Source organism: Chelonoidis abingdonii, chromosome 1 (assembly GCF_003597395.2).
Source record: "Chelonoidis abingdonii isolate Lonesome George chromosome 1, CheloAbing_2.0, whole genome shotgun sequence".
Classification (NCBI taxonomy): Eukaryota; Metazoa; Chordata; order Testudines; family Testudinidae; genus Chelonoidis; species Chelonoidis abingdonii.
In genome coordinates this window covers 336,194,032-336,217,619 of record NC_133769.1, presented here as the reverse complement: position 1 = coordinate 336,217,619, position 23,588 = coordinate 336,194,032, and the positions used below count along the sequence as shown (strand labels likewise).

The window sequence follows — 23,588 nt, the reverse complement described above, 5'->3', positions numbered from 1 at the left end:
ATCCTTCTTGTTCCCCTCCAGTGTTCTGTGAGGGCTCCACAGGGCTCAGTCCTTGGTCCCCTTCTCTTCTCCCTCTACCCCTTATCTCTGAGTAATCTCATCTGCCAAACACAAATTCAACTGCCATTTGTATGCTGACGTGTCACAGATCTTCTGCTCTACTCGAGACCTGTCTTCTTCTAAAATCTCAGCCTGCCTCATGACATCTTGTGACTGTGTAGCCATCCGCTGAAACTCAGTGGGGTTAAAATAGAGCTTTTTAAGATGCACACTCGCACACACCATGCCTTTCCTAATCACAGTGAACAGCAACACCATCCTGCCTGTCACTCAGGTCCATGACCGGGGCATCATCTTCAACTTGGACCTCCTTCTAGGTCCTCACAATATCTTAAGTCTAGCAGAGTCTTTCTGTATAACGTGTAAGATAAGCCTCCCTATCCTTCCATGCATCTAAAACTCTTGTACGGGCTCTCATCTTATGTCTTGATTGCTGCAAAATCCTTCTTTCTGGCCTTAACAATCACAGTCTTGTCCTACCTATTGTCACTCAGAATGCATCTGAAAAGATCATTTTCTTAGCCTGTCACTTTGACCATGTCACCCCTTTTTGTCTCCCTTTTCTCTAATGCATCAAAAATAAGCTTCTTGTCTTCACTTTCAAGGTGCTTTATGACCTATTCTTGCCCTACCTATTCTCTCTCATTTGCTGCTCAGAGGTTGGCTTCCACCTCTGATCACCAGTGATGTCAGCTTCCTTTTCCCACTTATTAAATTTTCAAACAAACATCTTTGTGCTTTCTGCCATGCTGCCTCATATCCTTGTGAGGAACTCTCCAAAAGCATCAGCAAAGTTACTTCATTATCCACCTTAAAACTCCTGTCAGGCTGACCAATATTCTCATTGTTTCCTTGTACTTCCTCATTAGTCTGTCTGTGTCCATCTGTTGTCTCTTTTCTTAAGCTTAAATTATAAGCATTTTGGGTCAGGGACCCATCTCTTTGTTTTGTGTTGGTACAGCACTAGCCCAATGGGGTCTGGGTCCATGACTATGGCTCCTTGGTGCTGCAGTAATGCAAATACTAATACTAATTCTACAAACATGCACACAAGCAACTTCATTTACATGAGTGTTCCCATTAAAGTCAATAGCCCTGCTTACTCATGTGTACATGTTTGCAGGATTGAGACTTAAGAGCATATTACAACTGTTGAGTGGATTCTGAGTAGAACTAGGCAGACTGTTTCTTGATATCACAGCAAACACCAGCACAAGAACTAGAGAAGCACAGGAAGCAATTCTTCTTAATTTGGTGCTTTTCTGTTGTTTTTACATGTGTTCTACCTACAGCATTTCAACTAAATTTCATAGTGGGAAATTAATGGAATTCATATTCTTCTTTTCTGTAAATATCCCATTCTGAATAGGTACTCTGTATAAAAACACAGGCTTAATATTTAGAGTACATGTGTGTCATGACATAACCAATGCTGAGGAAAATCTCAACATTATGGGCAAGACATTTTTCATTGCATTCAACAGATGCCAAATGCTTTTCTGTTTTTAATGTGTTGATGTCTTATCAGTTGTACCAAGAACAAAATAAGACCAGAACTGACTCTGTTCCCAGAATCTCATAATTTTCAAATTGTTTCCAGTCTGATTTTCTTTTTCTGTGTGCCATCATCTTTAATCTATTGCTTTAGGATAGGCAAGTTTTGACTCTGGAGAAATTCACCTAGTTAATAAACAAGGATTACTCTCCCTCTTCACCCTCATTCTACAGCATATAGCCATATCTATGTCTTTGAGTATTGTAACAAGACAAATATAAAGGTTTCTGCCTTATCTTTTTCTAAGAATGTAGTTGTCATGTAATGTAAAAAGGTCATTCAGAAGTTCCACAAAGTTATACAAAGAAAACGCTGTGTGTCTAGAATGTCCCAGTGGGCATATGTTGAGTTCCCTGAAGAAGACTGATGTGTTGAAATGTTTAAACACAGACTACTTTTGAGAATTACTTTCTGTACATGGGCTGACAGCCATGACTGCTGTGAACCTGAAAGTGAAAAGAGAGAGGGACAGAGGACTAGAAAGACATGTTTTAAAGAATATATATGGAGAATATAAATAAAAAATGTTTGAGTTTTTTAAATAGCCTTTTAGATATTCAGAGAGAGAGGAGAGATTCTTCCTTGTCCATACATTTACCTATCCCTGTTTGCCTTACACCCATTTCTTATGAAATACAGTAAACGAGGCTTTTCTTTTGTGGCGTAGGTCTTTGTTGTTATGAGCAACATATAACTCCAGACAACCTAGCATCAGAATGATTTCAGGTTAGAATTGTTTGGACTCCATCTCATTGCTGTGGATTGATTAAAATATAGTTATTGACAAATGTAAATACAAATACAACTGAGAGAAATCTTTGGGTGAGATTTTCCAAAAGCTGTCTTCATTGTCTGTCTAACTCTGCATTCACTGAAGTCAATGGGAGATTTGCCATTGACCTCAGTGGGAGCAGAGTTAGGCCAGTGCTAGGAGCACTTTTGGAAATCAATCCCTCCCTAAATGTGTGTGTTGTTTTTTTTTTTTTCTTTTGAGGTCTGTCCATTCTCCCTAGGTGCCTTCGACAAAACTTACAAACGCACACAAAAAACCTCTCTATAATAACTTAACTTCAGCAGTTTCGTTCTATGCAACCACTACCAGGGAATTACAAATTTAAGCCATCCTGTCTCCAGTAACCAAATGATCCTGGTAATTCTCTCCTTTTTTTCAAATTCTTGGGGGGGAAGAAACTTTTGCACTAGAATCTTTGAAACACTGTAGACTGTATTAAACTAATTGTTTCAAACTAAGATGCCTTGACCCTTCAGGCTCTTCTAGAACACAAGTATATAGCACTTGTGTAATTCTATTGATTCATTCTGAGAGGCGTTTGTACATGAAAGCTTGCTACAAATGGGATTTAATGTATCAAAATTTATATATACATAATATATACACACTGTTGTGGGTTGGGCCTGCAGTCGTGCCTGCACATTCCCAGCTGGGGCTGGGCAGCCTGGTAGCCAGGGGTCAATCACTGCCCCCAAGCTCAGAGCTGGGTGGCTTAGTGGCCAGAGTCAATCACTGTCAGGATGGGCTACCACCTCAGGGTGGGCGGTGGCCAGTATAGGGGAAGCCGGGTCCTGTTGGTGGTAGGCTTGCCTGCCACCAGCTCAGCAGTGATCTGGCGAAAACATGCCGAGCTAGCCTCCAGTTGTCCAATCAACTCCCTGCAAAGACTCTCTGGGTTACTTCCTAACTGCTTCTCCACATCTCATGGCTTCCTAGTTCCCCCAGTTCCTTCTCCCTCAGTCGCATCCAGCGCCTAAGGGTTGAGGGTTGCTGTCAGCTGGCTGGCCTCTGCGTCGGGAAGTGCCTGCAGCCCTTCAGCAGGAGCCAGCGGCACACCTCCTTCCCCTGTGGTGGTCCACCCAAACTGAGCCCTCCCTTTTATACTGGTGTTGCACTTTGAGCATGCCCATTACAGCCATGGGGGCGTGTCTTCCTCAGCCCACAGTGAAGGATTAACCCTTGCAGTCCCAGTGAGCGGCATGTACACCCCATGTCTGTCTGTCTGTCTCTCTCTCTCTCATACACTCTCTCACACCACACGCACACATTGCCCACATTTATTCTTTCTCCTATTGACTCAAACATTGTAGAACTAACAAAGTAAATTAAGTGCTTCCTGGAGATATAAAGGTATAATTGCTACTGAGATAGATTGGAGAGTGAGCAACCTATTTAATTCTGAAAAGTATAAACTGAAATATAGTACTTCTTACAACTTCTGTATGTTCTGTAGTTCTGAAATATGCCCATGACAAGAATAGTTGTCAACATAAATCTATTTGTCTCTGTTACATGGTAAAAGGGTATATGGGAGTGTAGGTAACAGTGTTACATCAGCAGTGCAATAACCAGGCTTGACACAAAGATATGGTACAGAATGCTGCGATAAATATGGAAATGCTGAAATAATTCTCTTCAATGTTTACATGAGACCACTCGGAAAGATAATGAGACAACATGGGCTCCTCTGCCAACAGTTATGCTAACGACATTCAACTGCATGTTTAAGCATATTTAAGGTGTTTGCATAAAATTAGGCACTTGCATCAGGTAATCTACTACCAGTATTTATAATTTATATATATACACATCTACCACGATATAACGTGACCCAATGTAACACGAATTTGGATATAACGCAGTAAAGCAGTGCTCCGGGGGGGATGAGGGGGCTATGCACTCCAGCGGATCAAAGCAAGTGCGATATAATGCGGTTTCACCTATAAAACGGTGAGATTTTTTGGCTTCTGAGGACAGCGTTATATCGAGGTAGAGGTGTATTAGTATTAAAATCACAAGCATTCCTCATCAGTTGCTACCAGAGGCAGGTACGTCATTAATGAATGCTAAAGGTGACAGATCTCAAGATGTATTCAGTGTTTTAATATAGTCACGTGAATATTTCATGAGAATAACTGTTAGCAAACTCAGACCAAGGATTCTTAAACAAAACACAATACTTTTGTATTCAATTTCCGTAGTCAAACAGAAAAACTGAGCCATTAGGCATTATATAAATTACTATAGATAGAATTGACAGTACAGAAATAATTTCCCCTCCAGGAATCTGTAAATGGCTTAAGTGTTCGTACATACAAATTGCAAGTCAAGATAATTTAATGTAATCAGATAAGAACTAAAGTTAATTCATAAAACATTTTCTATGTTTACACACACTTTCATGGTATGTTTTCTGCCTTCCCTTTTTATCTCACTTTGTTAAAAATGCTTTAGCTAGTATATAACAGAGGACAAAGGTTGTCCTTACTCAAGTAAACATTTGACTTGGAGCTTATTTGTCAGATATGGTGGTGAAGTGCCATTCAATGGACATCATTTCTTTAATAGATTTTCAGCCTCTATGTATCTTCTGGAACAGGGCTATCAAACTCCTAACCTGGCTGTGAATACTAGCCTGCTTGAGGTATCTATCTAACCTCATCACATGTTTGCGTTCTCCAGGGCACAGGCTTTTGATTACAAAAATAATGTAGTTGCTAGTCCACATGGTTACAAAGATACCTTCTTAAAGTGAGCTGAAATCATTCTGTCTTAGCCTATCTCAACAGCTCTAGAAGATGTGACCTATACCATTCATCTCGGTGGCACATTAATTCTGAAGTTTAATGATGACATTGTAGGGGCACGATTTTCAAATAACTTAAGTTTTCAATCCTGCAACTAATTTATGCATATAGGTAAATAATTGCAGTGCAAATTGGGTAACTGTATTTGCAAATAGCCAAATGAACAAAGGGTAGAAAGCAGATTAGTGACTTAAGGGAACTATTCACATGTTTAAATGTGCTTAAATGCTTTACAAGATCGGACCTAAATTTATAGGGCCTGAGTCAACAAACTGTTTGCTCTAAGGTCAATCCCATTTAACTCAATGGGACTACTCCTGTGCATAAGTGTTTGCAGAGCCAGGGGCATATTCTGTCCTTAAGGCTTTGTACAAATAATTCTCACTGACATCAGTGGAAGTTCTCTGTGTTGAGGGTAGCTTGCTTTTTTATCTAAATTAATAGACCCAGTCCATGGGCCAGAGTTAAACATGACAATTTGTTCCCCCCTTGACAGAATGAGTTTAGCAATGCAAGGTCTATTAGGTCCTATTTCCCTCAATAGTCTAGAGCTCTAACTTTTCCTTCTTTCTGTGGTAAAACGTTATTCTCATTTGTGCTAATGGGACCTTGAAAGTTACTTTGTGCTTTTTAAATTAGATCTGGTCAAAATATCCATCTGTTCTGAACTTAATCTGTTTTCTGATTAGTTTAGAAGGAACTACTCCTAATTCTGTGAATGTATCTTTTTATTTTAAGTATTTGCTGAATACTTGTATGTATTGACCGAATTTACTTTGACACATGTTCATTCTGTGGGTTGCTTGACTTGTTTGCTTCAACTGCTCAGTATTTGTTACTCACAGTGGATTATGTGAAAATTCAGTCACGTAGTTTCTGCTTCCTGATTGTATGACTGAAACTTATGAAGCAGGAGTGAAAAATGAGTTTTTTATTATTAATCTATGGAAGATGTATAATAATCTAAGCATTTATTAATATTTAATACATATTCAGCAGGTGATACTCTTAATATCAAATATTACTTTATGAATTCTGATTAAACAAATATGGCATTTTTGTCATTTATTTCTTTAGTTGTCATTCAGTTTGAATATTATCTTGAGTAGTTCTTCGCAAGTTTCAGTCTAGAATAGGGGTCTCAAACACGTGGCATGCGGGCCGCATGCAGCCCTCAGGGCTCTTCTGTGTGGCCCACCAAGCTCCCTGCACCCCCCCCCCCACCTACCTCCAGGCCAGGGGTGGGCAAACTACAGCAGCCTGTGGAATTCCCCCCCATGGTGCCACAAGCCCCGTGCCGCTCCCTTAAGCAACTAGCAGCATGTCTCTTCGGGCCAGAGGGGAGGGGGAGGAGGTAGAGGGTTCCTACCTTGCCTCACTTCAAGGTACCGCCTCCCACAGCTCCCATTGGCCAGGAACAGGGAACCATGGCCAATGGGAGCTCCATGGGAGGTACCTGGAGGAGCAGCAGCGGAACCCTGTGCCCAACCCTGCTCCCCCACTGCTTCCTGGAGCGGAGCAGGGCCAGGAGCCTGCCCTGGCTCTGATGTGCGCCGCTGTCACCCTGGAGCCACTCTTGGTAAGCGGCGCCAGGCCGGAGCTCACACCCCACACCCTTCCTCTACCCCAGCTTCCTGCCCTGAGCCCCCTGCCACATCCCGCACCCCTCCTTCACCCCAACTTCCTGCCCTGAGCCCCTTGCCGCATCCCGTACTCCTCCTGCACTCCCTGCCTTGGGCCACCTGCTGCACCCCTTACCCCTCTTGCATCTGACCCCCTGCCTCACCCCTCTTGCACCCCACACTCCAGCTCCCTGCCCTGATCCCCCTGCCACACGCTGCACACCTCCTGCACCTCAACTCCCTGCCCTGAGCCCCTGCCATACTCTGCACCCCTCCTGCCCCTGGTGACAGGGAAGGGGCAACATTGGGGTGGGGACTTTGGGGAAGGGGGTGGAAAGGAACAGGGAAGGAGTGGGAAGAGGCGGGGCCTCATGGAAGGGATGGAGTCGGGGCAGGGCTGGGGGCAGTGAGGGTGTCAGTGATGTGGCCCTCAGGCCAATGCACTAGACCTCATGTGGTCATTTGAGTTTGAGACACTTGGTCTAGAAAATGAATCTGTAATGAGAACATAAAGCACAAACTTAGATCTCCCTTGTGTGTGTGTACACAAATAATGAAACAATACGTGATAACAAGATGTGATATCAATGTTTTATTGCATAAAATTAGAATATCTACATGACTTGAGAGAGTGGGTTATACAGATCATCACAAATGATTGCCAATAAAGCCTTTAGAACACACTGTTCTGCGATACACTTATACATACGCGTTTATTACAGAACCTCTTATTCCATGCCACAACTGACCACCTCTGTTATAGAGGAGGTCAGACGAGTGAATGGATCACACTGGACTTTCTGGCGTTGGAACCTATGAACTAAGATTACTGTTTGTCCTAGTTTATTTCAAGTATAATTTTCTTAGTGAATATGAGACACAGCAGATGTATCCAAGAGCACTGTCCAGGAGGGCAGGCTGGGGTAAGCCTCCACGTCCCAGTCCCATTCCCATGGCAATCATATAATACTGTCCAGTTGGTTATTTTTCCTTAGGTAGTTTGCAGTGCTGCTGAGGGCTTGTCTACCCTTGAAACACTACAGCAGCATAGTGGCAACACTGCAGCTGCTCCTTTATAGTGTTTCAAGGGAGATACTACCTGCGTCGATAGGAGAGGTTCCTCCACTGGCGTAGGTAATTCTTCCGTTGACATAGCACTCTCTTACACTGATGGTAGCTTAATTGTGTCACTCTAGGGTGTGGATTTTTCACATCCCTGAGTGACATAGCTGGGTCAACCTAACTTTTAGCGTTGATCCGGCCTGAGCCTCACGTTGCTTTTAGTGGTTTATATAACACCACACTCCAACCATACAATTTCCCTTATTGGTATTTTGAATTACTCTAGAATACAATGTACTAATGTTCAGCATGCTGCTTCTAACAGGAAACCTGCTTTTTCATTTCCACTTGGTCACTCTCCATAACCTTTTCAGTACACTCTGAGAGCTTCATCGTGGGGAACATTGAGGGGATTCCTGCACTGGTGACTAATTCACACTCTCCTTGCTATTTCCTTGCTGTCTTTGTGCATCCAAAGATCTTCAAGAAAACTTTTCTGGGAAAAGCACAAAGGGATTATTGCTCTGGTGAGGGATGCACATACCTAACACTGTTATTGGAGATGGATGAAAAGGGGAAAATAGAAATAAAAGGATCATTAAACGTTAAGCATGTACATTTTTATGATAAATTACTGTAAAGTCAAAGGCAACTTTAAAAATATTATTATTGTGGGAATTCTTGTCATACAAGTGCTATTTAGGTGCATAAAGAAAATATGGCAATGTCTTTGTTTATCTACACTTGTATTTCATGTTCTCTTTTCAGTATAAGAATGAATGAATTCAGGATTCATATTGCTTAAAATAACCTAGAGGTGCCTACAAGCTCTGTTTGGTTTGATTTGCATGCATGTAGAGCCACATCTTCCCTCAGTTTGCCTTCTCACCCCATGCCTGTAAGCAGTTAGACTGGTAAAATTTATGATGGCAGTAGGTCCCAGTATATTCCCCAAGACCCTTGGATGGATTCAGCACTTCTAAGGAACCCATCAGACTCTGCCAAACTTTCCCAGACTCTGCGGAGGATTCTGAGAGGTGTTGAGTACATGCAAGGGAAGAATGTGGGCATAGTGTGGGCAAGGGAGAGGAGAGGGTAGGTTGGAGAACACTTAGCATCCACTGTGACTTGAAAAGTTAATGCATCCTTAAGTTGCATTCACTCTTTGGCATGTCATGGCTTATAGCTGCAAGGAAGCCTGACTGAGTTTTAAATCAGTCTGTTTTGTAAAACACATGCTACAAAACCGATTAAACTGTGCACATCCCCATGTCTTTTTACACTCTTTCAGAAATACATTCAGTAGTTTTAAAACCCTCGTCGCACATCTGCTCTCAGATGGGTGTTTTTAAGTTGCTGCCAAAACTTTTTCTGGATTTGGTAAATTTAAACTGAATTATTTGAAAATGGAAATTTGAACATAAATTCTCTGGTTTTATTTTTGAATATCTTCTTTGTTCAACATTGATCCTTACTAGCAGTGAGAGAACACCACTGATGGAGAATGAAAGGAATCAGTTCTCCCTGACGGTAAAGGCAGTAGTCTTGATGCATGAATTTGAAGGTGGTGGTGTTTCCTTAGAGCACTTTTAGTACTGGGAGAGCTGAAAATCTGGAGTTGTCTGTTTGAGTCTGAAACTCTTCATTCTCCTTCAGGAAGCAGAGGAGGCTTTTCTGGATTATAGTGAAAGTGAAGAGGAATTTGATCCAAGCACCCTTCCAGATCCTGATAAATACAGAGGCTTTGACCAAGAGGCTGATCTGGATACTGAAGACAGCGATGGGTATGTTTTCTAACTTGAAGCACATGTTTTTTTCCATTTTCCCTTCTCTTCCCAGAAAAAAGATGCAAAGATATTAGAGTGTATCTGTAAAATGCCGTAGCTCAGCTTTCGTCAAAAGAAATAGAGCAGAGGTGCTGTATATATTTCTTGTTTTGCCAAAGGTCATTTCTCACATTTATTTGGAGATGTTTCTGCTTTTGAATGCTGCTTTGTTTAGATGTTGCAACAGGAACATATTTTAAAGGGCTTTTGAATGCTCCCAAGAATTCCCCTTTTAGTTTTTTGGGCTGAGGAGGTGCTGAACACAAATTAGCTCTTATGAGTTTAGCCTAAGCAATCTCATTTATTTAGCCATGTTAGATTTAGGATTATGAATCAGCGTCAAAGGGATCTCAGTGAGAATATTCAAACAAAAAAATGTTTGACTAATTCCCTGGAGTTCACTGTGAAGCGCAGAAATAAATTTCTGTACCGTCACATCACAAATTTTATTTGAAAAGAAAACGAAGTCATATTAAAGTCATTAAGTATATTGGGAATATATTTAATAAATGTATTTAAGATGAAGCATGTGAGGAACAGAGAGATTCAGTGTCATTTGGAATAGTTAGCAATACAAATGAAGTTGAGTCTGACCAGAAACATATGCTATGGAATTAACTCTGGGTTAAAAAAAATAGTAAATTCAAAATACACCTCTATTCGATATAACGCTGTCCTTGGGAGCCAAAAAATCTTACCGCATTATAGGTGAAACAGTGTTATGTTGAATTTACTTTGATCCACCAGAGTACGCAGCCACGCCCACGCAGAGCACTCTGGTGGATCCAAATTTGTGTTATATCGGGTGGTATTATATCGAGGTAGCAGCGTAGTTCCCTGAAGTATTTTTAAAATATACTTTTTATTCTGAGAGATAATGGTACAGGTTGGAAAGGGGTGAGGACCCACAGTGTGTTATGTTAGCTTTCTTCAATACGCATATTGTAGGATTGCCAAAAGATCCTGGCTGAAATCCTGGCCCCCATTTAATTCATTGTGGGTTTTACCATTGACTTCAGTGGGGTCAGGATTTCATATCCTGTGTTTCTTTGGTAAACAGAGGAGGTCCTTTGTTATAGGCTCTGATACATCCTGAAATCATGACAGTGGTACCTGGTGCATTAGACTGGAAGGTAGATGTTTATTTTGCCCCCTTTGACTCAACAAGAACTTGTAATTGTCAGTTGCATAAGTATCTTTCGCCTTCAGGTCTCAATCAGTTAAAATTTCCTAGGCTAGATTGTTGCTAATCCTAATGTGGCTTCAAGGTAGGGAGAGAAGAGAGAGAAGAGAGATAGTGGTTAGGGCTGCCCAGTTCTTGACTCTGGATTACTACAAACAAGCTGGTAGCATGACTTTCCCCACCAATATGCTGTCCTATAGAACTGGCCAGGCATCAGTGGGAGGGAAAGGAAGCTTGCATCCTTTTCTGAGATGCAGTAAATTACTTCTTCCCATTGACTCTGAATCAGTTTCTTCCTGGTTTTACCCTCCAGCCTGATGCAGCACCTTGCCATCTCCTACTCAGGGCTGAGTGTGGAGACTCAATCTAGTCTTCTGAGAATTAGCAGAAAACATAAAAGGAAACCCACTAAAAAAACCTAACCATTTAAATAAATTCCTCTAGTACAGGGGTGGGCAAACTACGGCCCGCCAGACATTTTAATCTGGTCCTCGAGCTTCCGCTGGGGAGTAGGGTCCGGAGCTTGCCCCATTCCAGTGCTCCTGCCAGGGAGCAGGGTTGGAGGCCACTCCACGTGGCTCCTGGAATCAGCAGCATGGCCCCTCTCCAGTCCCTACGCACAGGGGCAGCCAAGGGGCTCCGCTCTGCACACTGCCCCCACTCCAAGCACCACCCCCACAGCTCCCATTGGCCAGGAACCACAGCCAATGGGAGCTTCAGGGGCAGTGTCTGTGGATGGGGCAGTGTGCAGAGCTGCCTGGCCATGCCTGCGTGTAGGAGCCAGAGGGGAGCCATGCCGCTGCTTCCAGGAGCAACTTGAGGTAAACGCTGCCTGGAGCCTGCACCCCTGAGCCTCTCCCTGCATGCCAGCCCCCTTTCCGCACCCTTGATCCTCCTCACGCCCTCTAAGCCCCTCAGTCCCAACCCAGAGCATCCTCCTGTACCCCAAACCTCTCATCGCCAGCCCCCCCCCAGAGCCTGCACCCCCAGCCCAGAACTCCCTCCCGCACCCTGAACTCCTCATTTCTGGCCCCACCCCAAAGCCCACACCCCCAACCACAGCCCTCACCCCCTCCCACATCACAACCCCACTTTTGTGAGCATTCATAGCCTGCCATACAATTTCTATTCCCAGATGTGGCTCTCGGGCCAAAAAGTTTGCTCACCCCTGCTCTAGTATGTGCTGAGCTTCCGTGATAGCTTGGGTCAGCCCATGGTAGGGATAGGGGAGTGATTTTATACTAATAATAGTCTGTCTCCTCCTCTTGACCCGACTGTGGGGGCACTTAGCACATATTGGAGGAGTTTTGTTAAAATGATTAGCACTCTGCCTTTAATGTATTAGTAGAGACTCAGATATCCAGCTATACTGGACGAATGCATCTACTAGAGGTTGATTGCTTAGAGCTGAAGCAGCTAAGTGTGACAAAACTCTCTTTCTTAAGCTCCTCTTAAATGTCTAGTTACCACAGGGATCTCCTAATGACCACTGATGAATGGATTGATGGTTGGTTGGTTTGGTTTTGTTTTTTGCATACTTACTGTAGGGGAAAGGCAGTAGGCTTAAGGACACATTTCAGCTTGGATTCATATATGGCTTTCTTGTTTAAGCAGTACTTAGTATGTGTTTAACAATTTTCTGTTGCATTTCACTATTTAAAATTTTGTATAATCTTTTAGCTGGTAAAGGCTGACTTGGCAAAGTCTTGATCTATTGTATAAGAATATTTTTAGAGGATTTTGACACAGTCAATTTAAAAATCAGTCTTCACTCTGGAGCGCTAAAATGACCGTAAAAGAGATTAAAGAGAGCCTCTTTCTCTGTTGTTTTATGTTTTCTTTAGGGAGAAGTGCTGTCAGGTATACAAAGTAGTCAGCTAGTCCGTAGTCCTGCAACGTTGTAGTTATGTTCCTGAAAAATGCAGCTTTACGATGTTAAAACGATGTTAAACTAATCCAATTTCCCCATAAGAATTAATGTAAATGAGGGGGTTAGGTTTCAGGGAAATTTTTTTGCCATTATATTCATATACAGTGTAAGTTTTAAACAATTTTAAACAAACAGTTTAATATTGTACACAGCAATGAATGATTGTGAAGGCAGGGAAGTGGAATATTTCCCAGGGAATGCCTTGCTGCTAAATGATAAACTAGCCCTTGGCTGAGCCCTCAAGGGTTAATACGCTGTTGTTCATGTAACCTCACACTCTACAAGGCAGCATGGACTGAGGCAGGAGGGAGGAAACACAATAGATGTAGGGCAGTAGCTGCAAACACTTCACTGCAAAAACTGAACATGATGATGATGAGCCCGTGCTATCCAGCTGGAGTGCACCACTCCCTCCTCCTGACAGCAGATGCACGGCTGCACAGGTGCTGACTTTCCAAAGTGCTGGGGGGGTGCATGCATGAGTGAAAGAGAGAGAGACATGCATTTAAGTACGCTAATTCCACTTCAGGTACGTTGCCCTTTTAAACAGATCAGACAGGAAGCAACAGCTTCCAGCAAGCTCCCTCCATTCTGTCCCTGAGCCCTGTCCCCCTCCTCTGCTTTGTGGAGAGTGGGCAGGAGGGGGACATCCTGATATCAGCACCCCTCCTCCCCCTGCTCCCCCAAGCAAGCAGGAAGCTCTGAGGAGGAGCTCCAAGGCAGAGGGCAGGTCAGGAGCAGCAAGGCAGTGTGGGGAGGGACACCTGAACTGCTGCTGGGCAGCTGCCGAGTCACATTCCTTATAGGGAATTTAGGGGAGCTGATGCCAGCCCTCTTGGTTCTAATCCCCGTAAGGAGGGGCTGGTCTTCCAGAGAATCTTGCAAGCAGTGGACAAAGCAGGTAGGTGCCAAACAACGTTATAAGGGAGCATTGCGCAACTTTAAACAAGCTTGTTCCCTAATCGATCAGCAACGAAACAACATTAACCGGGACAACTTTTAAGTGAGGAGTTGTTGTATATAAGCTTGCAAATAGAGTAGATCCAATGAGCTGGATCCTCAGCTGGCATAAATCAGCATAGATCCATTGGAATCAACAGCTGATGATCTGGCCCACCAAGTTCAGCATGAGCACTTGTATTTAAAACTAAGCACATGGATGAGTCTTTGCTGGATTGGGGCCTTGGTCATTTGGCCTTGGTTCCTTTTACACAGCAAGATGGAAAAGAAGCTTAAAACAGGGAAACTTAATTTTAAGACCACAGAAATTGAGATGGGGTCACATGATGACTAAAACTTTTAATTTTTTTTTTAAATTAGCTAAATTCAAGATGGCAACAGGATCATAGATCATAGATGATAAATTGTCCACATAGGTATAGTTTAGCCCTTTTTATTTTTGCATATTGCAGTTTTTGTTCACCTTATATAGACAGAACTGATTTGTCAATGAATGTTTCTTGAAATGTTTAGTACCTGTGGTATGTCACAAGTCTTACAAAGCAATGAATCATAAATAAAAGTTGGGTTAAAGAGGCAACCATTGGCGCTGATATGGAGAAAATAGAATCAATATATGGATGAGCTAATGAGTCCAACATATATTTTAACATTTGAATTCTTTGTGCATTAAGCTTGACAGCCGACAGTGTACCATATGTTAAACTGACTTTGTCACAAGCAATTATTTTTCATTCTCAAAATGTAATGTAAATATATTGCCAAAGCTGTGACTGTATGAGTTTAAAATAATGCGAGGGACAACATAGGTGAGGCAGTAATCATTGGATAAAAGATATTACCTCACTCACCTTGTCTCTCTCATATCCCGGGACCAACATGGCTACAACAGCACTGCAAAGAACTTTAAAATAATGTAGCGTGAGAGAGAGCATTTTCCATACTGGAAAAATATTTTTTTAATTGTTAACTGACTTCATTGTGTACCTAGCCGAAGTTTAAATACATAAATAAATTAAAAATGTAAATTGGTTGGGGGCCAGTTTATTCGTAGATTGTTTTAAAGTAGTGAGAATTGTTTTCTTGCTCTTTTTTATAACTTTACATTGCAAAGGATCAGTTATTTTGAAAAATCTATTTAATCTGATTTTGGGAATCTAGTCATGCTTGAAAGTTGATTAGTCTGTAAAAGTCACATTTCAAGTTTCAAGTAAGTTTGATTTGTAGCTGGGCATCACATGCCTTTTTATGTTCCTTTCCTATCTAAGCTAATACATATTTGAAATTCTTACCAAATAATAAAAAGATGATTAGTCCAAATTATATGTTTGAAAGTTTATTAGCAAGTCAAATTTAAATTCTTACAATTATTCAGTTCCTGTAACTGTGTCCCTTCCAGAGGAATTAGTACATTCTTCTTCGAGTGATTGCTCATATGCATTCCAGTAGGTGTACGCGCCGCATGTGCACGCTCGTCGGAAGACTTTTACCCTAGCAACTCCAGCAGGCCGGCAGGTCGCCCCCTAGAGTGGCGCCGCCATGGCGGGTAATATATNGCCTTTCTCCCCAAAATAGTCTCGGCCTTTCATGTTAACCAGGACATATTCCTACCCGTCTTCTTCCCGAAACCTCATTCGTCGCGCCGGGAGCAGCAGTTGCACTCCTTAGACGTTCGCAGGACACTCGCCTTTTACATAGAGCGAACCAAGCCGTTCCGCAAATCCCCCCAGCTTTTCATTGCCATAGCTGAATGGGTCAAGGGGTTGCCTGTATCCTCGCAGAGGATCTCCTCGTGGGTGACATCCTGTATCCGGGCCTGTTATGACTTGGCCCATCTCCCTCCGGGCCATGTGACTGCGCACTCTACTAGGGCTCAAGCTTCTTCGACAGCCTTTCTTTCCCGCGTGCCCATCCAGGAAATCTGCAGGGCAGCGACCTGGTCCTCCGTCCATACCTTAGCGATCCCCACAACGCCTGACTGAAGTGCCTGGGGGAATCGCACATCTCCGAGAAGTGCCGAATTTGTAAGGCCTTCAGACCGAGGACCAAGAAGGAGCGAGATCAGCGCCTCAAGACTCTCCTGATGGAAGCGGCACTCAACCCTTCGTCCTCGGCACCAAGTGCCGCAGCTCCAGCACCGGACCACTCCGGGGCCGTGAAAACGCCGCGGCACCGACCGTCTCCGGCACCAGCCCAGGGGAAGAGACCATCAACGTCCTCCACCCCGGCTAAACAGGCTCGAAAGGAGCACCCGGCGCCGACTCTGGCTGCGGTGGCCGTGCCAGGGACTTCGTCGACTCTGGGCCAGGGAGGTCCGTCGAGACCGGTCCCTCCCAGCTCCCCGCCAAGATCTGGGGTTGAGCTGGTGGTCCCTTAGACGCCCGAGACCTTCTCCTCGGCCAGGGACCTTATCGCTCTAACTGAGCCCGCGCTGCCCCAACCCCCGGCACCGCCGGTGCGGGTTCTTCAATCAAGGGGCAAGCCGACGACCATGCGAGCGCCATCCCTGGAATCTCCAGGTCGGCACCGCTCACCGTCAAGATCCCGGCACCGCTCTCAGTCCCGTGGGAGATCTCGCTCGCAACGCCGCTCGCAGTCCCGGCACCGCTCTCCGTGACGGTACCGGTCGTACTCGCAGCGCAGATCATCTTCGCGCCGGTCCCGGCACTCCCGGCACCGCTCTGACTCCAGCTATCGTTACCGGCACCGGGACTTGAGGAGCCGTTCTTGCTGTCGGCGATCCAGATCCAGGTCGACCTCCCGGCACCGAGCTGGTGGCAGGTCCCGGTCTCGATCGTGGCACCGGTATGACTCACGGCACCGATCTCCAGCACCGAGGAGGTCTTCGCTGTCAAGGGCGCTGGACTTGCACTACTCCCGTTCGGCCCCCCCGTGGCCCTCTCGCCAGGGGTTAAGTCTCTTCGCGGGCGGACAGCGCGTACCTAGATGCTGACAGACCGGCCGCTCTCTTCTCCGAGAGTCAGCAGGAGCATGGTCCTCAGCAGTGGGGGTTCTGGACCCCCTGGGCGTATCACCAAGCCCAGGGACCCCAGCAAATCCCTCCGTGTTCGTCCGCCTCCGAACACAGAGCTCCGGAGGCCACTTCTTCTCGCCCTCCTCCGTCCCGTACGGAGGAGAGGTCACCTCATCCTCAAGACCCTGAGCACCCGCCAGAGTCAGACGCGGTACTCCAGGCGGAACCGCCGCTGGATCCACTCGTGCCAGGTCTCTCCTCGTCGTCCTCCCCGGATGAGGTGGTGGCGGGGACGACATCCACCAGTCCCCCCCTGCTGGACCTCAGGGCGCACCAGGACCTCCTCAGGCGCGTAGCGCAAAACATGAACGTACAGGCTGAGGAGGTCTCCGAGATCGAGGACCCGGTAGTGAGCATACTCTCGGCGGATGCGCCCACCCGTGTTGCCCTGCCCTTCATTCGGACCATCCAAGCCAATGCCACCACCATCTGGCAGTCCCCGGCTTCCATTCCCCCCGCTGCTCGTGGTGTGGAGCACAAATACATGGTCCCCTCGAAGGGCTACGAGTACTTGTATGTTCACCCGCCCCCGTGTTCCCTCGTCGTTCAATCCGTGAATGAGAGGGAGCGCCATGGACAACAAGCTCCGGCCCCCAAATCTAAAGAGGCACGGCGTATGGACCTACTTGGCTGCAAGGTCTATTCCGCAGGCACCCTACAGCTGCAGGTCTCCAACCAGCAAGCTCGCTCCGCCGCTACACCTACAACACCTGGGTGGCGGCGGATAAATTTAAGGAGCTGCTCCCACAGGACGCTCGTCAAGAGTTCGCTGCTATCCTTGACGAGGGAAAGAAAGTCGCACGAACTTCCCTGCAGGCGGCTTTGGATGCTGCGGACTCGGCCGCCAGGACTCTGGCCTCAGGAGTCACTATGCGTCTGCATCTCGTGCTTCAGGTCCTGGCCTCCGGAACTCCACATATACCATCCCAGCGCACTTCTTTTGAGCCAGGGCCTGTGTTTCGGATAAGACTTGACCCTCGGGACTACAGCCTTAAGGACAATAGGTCATTAGCGTGCCCTGGGGACTGCATAGCCGGTCACGCCACGTAAGACATTCAGCCTCAGCAGAAGCACAGGCCTTACCCCAGCCAGCCAAAGACAGGACTTCGCAGCGCAAGAATAGGAACTGGCCCGTAGCATCGGGTAACTAGGGGGACAGAACCAAGGTCCCTCAAGCACTTCTCTTGGGCCCAGCCTCGTTTGAAGGTGCGCCCGGGGCGCTGTACCAGTTCCTCTTACGGATCCATCTCTCTCCCTTCTCAACCTCTTTCGTTCTTCCCCCGACGTCGGTACCGCTTACTTGGACCGTTGGCTTCCTCCGCACGTTCGCTGGATACCACCTTTATTGGTTGTCTCGTACCGCCTCCCCGCGCCCGCTTCCTCTCCCTCTTCGGGACCACCTCTCACGAGCAAATCTGCTCCCAGGAGGTGCGAACGCTCCTACAAGGGAGCCATAAGGAGGTTCCAGAAACGAAAAGGGCAAGGATTCTTATTCCCGTTATTTTCTGATCCCAAGGCCAGGCGTCTCCAGGCCATCCTCGACCCTACGAGACAAACAGAATATACCTGGTGAAGTTGAAGTCCGTATGGTTTCCTGGGGAACCATTATCCCATCATGGATCCCGGAGACTGGTACGGCCGCCCTCGACATCAGGACGCCTATTTCCTATAGCCATCTTCCCGCCCATCGGAGTTCCTTCGCTTCATCGTCGACGGCCGTCAATCAATTCACAGTCCCTTGCCCGATCGGCCTATCTACGGCCCCGAGAGTGTTTACCAAGTGCATGGCCGTAGTCGTCGCCTTCCTTCAACGCAGTCGCGTGCATGTATTCCCCTACCTCGACGACTGGCTTATTCGGGGACCCTCACAGGAGCGAGTCCTCGCTCACGTCCACATGGTCAGGAAGCTTTTCATGAACCTAGGCCTGTTGATCAATGCCGAGAAGTCAACTCTAACCCCCACTCAGAGGATAGAGTTTATTGGACTCCACTCTGGCCAGGGCCATTCTTCCTTTGTCGCGATTCCAGGCCTTGACAACCATCATCCACAGGTTGCAGGCGGCGCCTTTGACCTCCATACGTACTTGCCTGACTCTCTTGGGCCATATGGCCGCCTGCACGTTCGTCACGGCATACACTTGGCTCCACCTCCAGTCCTGGCTCATTTCGCAGCTCCGTCCGGCCCGACGTCTGTTGGATACAGTTGTCACAGTTCCTCAGGAGTCCTCCACTCCCTCCAGTGGTGGCTGGATCAGTCCATGGTGTGTGCAGGGATCCCGTTCCATCCGCTCCAGCCCTCACTGTCCCTAACAACGGACGCATCGGACTTGGGATGGGGGGCTCACCTAGGTACCCTGCGGACCCAGGGCCGCTGGTCTCCTCCCGAACTAGCCCTCCATATCTATGTGCGGGAATTAAGAGCGGCCCGCCTTGCTTGTCAAACATTCCGTCAGCAGCTCCAGGGTCGCTGTGTTTCGGTTTTCACCGACAACACAACCATGGTGTACTATGTAAACAAGCAGGGCAGCACGAGATCTCCTCCTCTCTGTTGGGAAGCCATGAGGTTGTGGGACTTCTGCATAGCCCACTCCATTCACCTCGTTGCTTCCTTTCTCCCAGGGGTTCGGAATATGCTGGCAGATCATCTGAGCCGGTCCTTTCGCTCCCACGAGTGGTCCCTTCGCCCGGACGTCGCTCTTGCGCTCTTCCGCAGGTGGGGACGTCCCCATATGGATCTCTTCACGTCTCGCAAGAACAGGAAGTGCCCGATGTTCTGCTCTTTTCAGGGTCGCAAACCGGGCTCAGTTGCGGGCGCCTTTCTAATTCCATGGGCGACGCACCTCTTCTACACGTTCCCTCCATTCCCGTTAATCCACAAGGTCCTTCTGAAGGTGCGCAGGGACAAGGCCTACTTGATTCTGATCGCTCCGGCGTGGCCCCGGCAGCATTGGTTCTCCATGCTGCTGGACATGTCGATAGCCAATCCTGTTCCCCTGCCTCTTCACCTGGACCTGATCACGCAGGAACACGGTCGGCTCCATCACCCGGACCTTCCGTCGCTGCACCTCTCAGCGTGGCCCCTGAGTGGCTGACTACATCTGAGTTGCATTGCTCTTCCCCGGTGAGGCAGGTACTCCTGGGAAGTAGAAAGCCTTCTACGAGGGCAACGTACTCAGCCAAGTGGAAACGCTTTACGTGCTGGTGCACGGAGCGGCGCTTCCGCCCCACCGACGTTTACCTTTGGTCCCTCAAACAGCAGGGCCTAGCGGTGTCCTCTCTCCGGGTTCACTTGGCGGCTATCTCCACCTTCCACCCGAGGAGCGATGGCCGCTCCGTCTTCTCCCACCCGATGGTAGCTAGGTTCCTTAAGGGTCTGGAGCGTCTTTACCCCCAGGTCTGCCGCCCCGCCCCCTCTTGGGATCTAAACCTGGTGTTGTCTCGACTTATGTCCCCCCCGTTTGAGCCGCTGGCTACGTGTTCCCTCCTCTACTTGTCCTGGAAGACGGCATTCCTGGTAGCCCATCACCTCTGCAGACGTTGTCGGGGCTGCGCACCTTGTGGTAGAACCCCCATATACGGTGTTCCATCGGGACAAGGTGCAACTGAGCCCGCACCCAGCCTTTCTCCAAAATAGTCTCGGCCTTTCATGTTAACCAGGACATATTCCTACCCGTCTCTCTTCCCGAAACCTCATTCGTGCCGCCAGAGCAGCAGTTGCACTCCTTAGACGTTCGCAGGGCACTCGCCTTTTTATATAGACGAACCAAGCCGTTTCGCAAATCCCCCAGCTTTTTCATTGCCATAGCTAATACGGGTCAAAGGGTTGCCTGTCTCTCGCAGAGGATCTCCTCGTGGGTGACATCCTGTATCCGGGCCTGTTATGACTTGCTCATCTCCTTCAGGCCATGTGACTGCGCACTCTACTAGGGCTCAAGCTTCTTCGACGCGCCTTCTTTCCCGCGTGCCCATCCAGGAAATCTGCAGGGCAGCGACCTGGTCCTCCGTCCATACCTTCGCTTCCCATTATGCCCTGGTCCAGCAGTCCAGAGATGACGCAGCCTTCGCTGCCATGCTGCACGCTGCGACCTCTTACTCGACCCACCCCGCCTAGGTAGGGCTTGAGAATCACCTACTGGAATGGATATGAGCAAGCACTCGAAGAAGAAAAGACGGTTACTCACCTTTGTAACTGTTGTTTCTTCGAGATGTGTTGCTCATATCGCCATTCCACACCCGCCCTCCTTCCCCACTGTCGGAGTAGCGGGCAAGAAGGAACTGAGGAGCAGGCGGGCCGGCAGAGGTATATATCACCCGCCATGGCGGCGCCACTCTAGGGGGCGACCTGCCGGCCCGCTGGAGTTGCTAGGGTAAAAGTCTTCCAACGAGCGTGCACGCGCGGCCCGTACACCTACTGGAATGGATATGAGCAACACATCTCGAAGAACAACAGTTACAAAGGTGAGTAACCGTCTTATATAAATTCAGTTGTTACTGTAGCTTTCATGTGCAAAAGCACATCATGAACTGAAAAAAATTGCCAATTCCTAATATTCATGTTTATTTTTGCCATGAAAACCCCTCCGACCGTTAAAATTGAGGGAGTTTTAGCTTTATTTTTATTATTGAAAAGTTGACTAGCTCAGTTTTGCTAACTTGAATAAAAGGTTTTCTGTGTGAACTTGTCATGTTGTCAGTTCTGTGCCATGGGAATTATAATCCGCTGGGCTGTGTTTTGCTGTCAGTTCTGGAGTTTAAACTTTCCATGGCTAGCAGCAGGACATTCTCAGTGGAGCAACCATGCCTCAGGAATCTGCTGTCATGGGACTCAATCAGAATCTGGCATGCTTCAGAGGACAGTGTAAGAGCCTTTTGTTAGCCAGACTTTTCATAGACTTTATAGTGAGATGGTACTAAAAGTGTTTGCCAAAGGGATTAAAAAAGTTTGTATCCATTTTTTTGCTTCTTTATGATTTTATGAATAAGGCCAGATTCTTTTTTCTTTCACTGTAGAAATATCATGAAAGTCGTCTTGTCTTTGTGTTTACCAGACGATTAGAGAAGTGGCGTGCAAGCATCCTCAGCAATAACTGCAAAGGCAGGAGTGCTGAGTCTTTACGAAATATAAATAATTAATATTATATTCTCCAAAGTTTTCCCCAGTCGTTTGAGCTGAATAGATGTTAACAAAGACAAACCAATGCTACACGGTTAAATAGTATAGCTAAAGATGATCTTAGGGACACTCCTGAGAAAGAAGCACCAGCATTTGGACACTGCCATGATGGTGAGGGGGAGGAGAGGAGGCAAGAGCCTGTGAACAAGTCAGATTCCCCCTGCGCACACACGTGTCATGGGGTCTGGATACTGGGGTGATCATGTTGTCAGTGACAGAGAAAGAGGGGAGTCAGAAAGGCTTGGGAGGGAAGACTTCTCCACACAATGTGCAGTCAACCTGTGGAACTCGTTGCTAGTGAATGTTGTGAAGGTCAAAAGTATAACGGAGTTCAAAAAACAATTAGATAAGTTCGTGGAGAATAGGTCCATCAATGGCTCTTAGCAAAGATGGTCAGGGACACAACCCCAGGCTCTGGGTGTCCCTAAATCTTTGACTGCCAGAAGCTGGGACTGGATGACAGAGGTTGGTTGCTTTTTCTGTTCATTCCTTCTGAAACACCTGGCATTGGTCACTATAGGAGGACAAGATACTGGGCTGGATGGACCATCTGTCTGACCCAGTATGGCTGTTCTTATATTCTTGTGAGAGAATTCAGGTTTTGGCCATGTTTAAGTTTTAGTTGGTTGTGAGACATCCAGAAAGAGAGATCAGAGAGAGAAGCCAAGGTTAAGGATTAGAGTGAGAAAGAGAGAGGTCAGGACTGAACAGATAGATTTAAGAGTCAGTGGTGTAAAGATGGGAATTGAAGCCAGGTGAGTGGCAAAAATCACCCAATGTATGCGTAAGAGAAAGAAAGAAATGAGCCGTGGGTGGAGCCCTGGGGTATTCCAAAAAGAATAGGAGGGAAGAAGAGGGCAGGGATGACCCACTAAGGAGATGCTGAAAGGTAGGAGTAGAACCTGGGAAAGCCAGAGCCATAAAATCCAAGGAAGAACAAGATTTCAAGGCGTGTCTGAATGGACAGTATTAAAGCAGCTAACCCATCAAGAGTGGAGTTGGGGGCCTGAGACTTGGTTCTGAGGAAGTCATTGAGAGGCCTTGATGAGGGCAGTTTCAGTGAAGTGGAGAAGGGAGAAGCCGGATTGAAGGGCCAAATCAAGGGTGGAGTTTGAAAAGAGGAACTCAGGGAAGCATCTGTAGTTGGACTGTACAATAAGCTTAGAGGTAAAGGCAGGAGGGACACAGGTGGTAGCTGAAGATGTGGGTGGGATCAAGGATTTTGAGGATGTGGAGAGTCGAGGCTTGTCTTGTGAGAAGTAACATGGCAGGGAAGGAGTAAAGGAAGTCATGAGGACTAGGGAAAGAGGGTTCCCTGGGTAAGTGATTAGAGAAAGAGAGCAGGGAAGAAACCTTGGTGTCAGTAACAAAGGGGAAGGGCAAAGGAGGATCCATTATTGCAACACAAATGCTCAATACATCACCTGGTAAAGTTGATTTAATTACGTGGTGAGTTACTTCTGGTGCCTGGAACATTTGTCTACTGATTTTATCTAAAACCATATATAACCAGGCAGTTGCTCATTGGTAAGAATCTGACTTTGAAATTAGAAAATGCGACTGCATTTTGCCGTTATTCTTTT

The 23,588-nt window shown here is 46.6% G+C and overlaps 1 protein-coding gene across 1 annotated transcript in view; it reads left to right on the top strand.

Annotated features, from left to right (window-relative positions):
* DDX10 (DEAD-box helicase 10) overlaps positions 1 to 23,588 on the top strand; it is a 340,206-nt gene that overhangs the window by 303,664 nt on the left and 12,954 nt on the right. Inside the window, exon 17 of the mRNA XM_032780205.2 lies at positions 9,556 to 9,683. Coding sequence (XP_032636096.1) covers positions 9,556 to 9,683 — 128 coding nt within the window. The remainder of the gene's footprint in view (positions 1 to 9,555; positions 9,684 to 23,588) is intronic.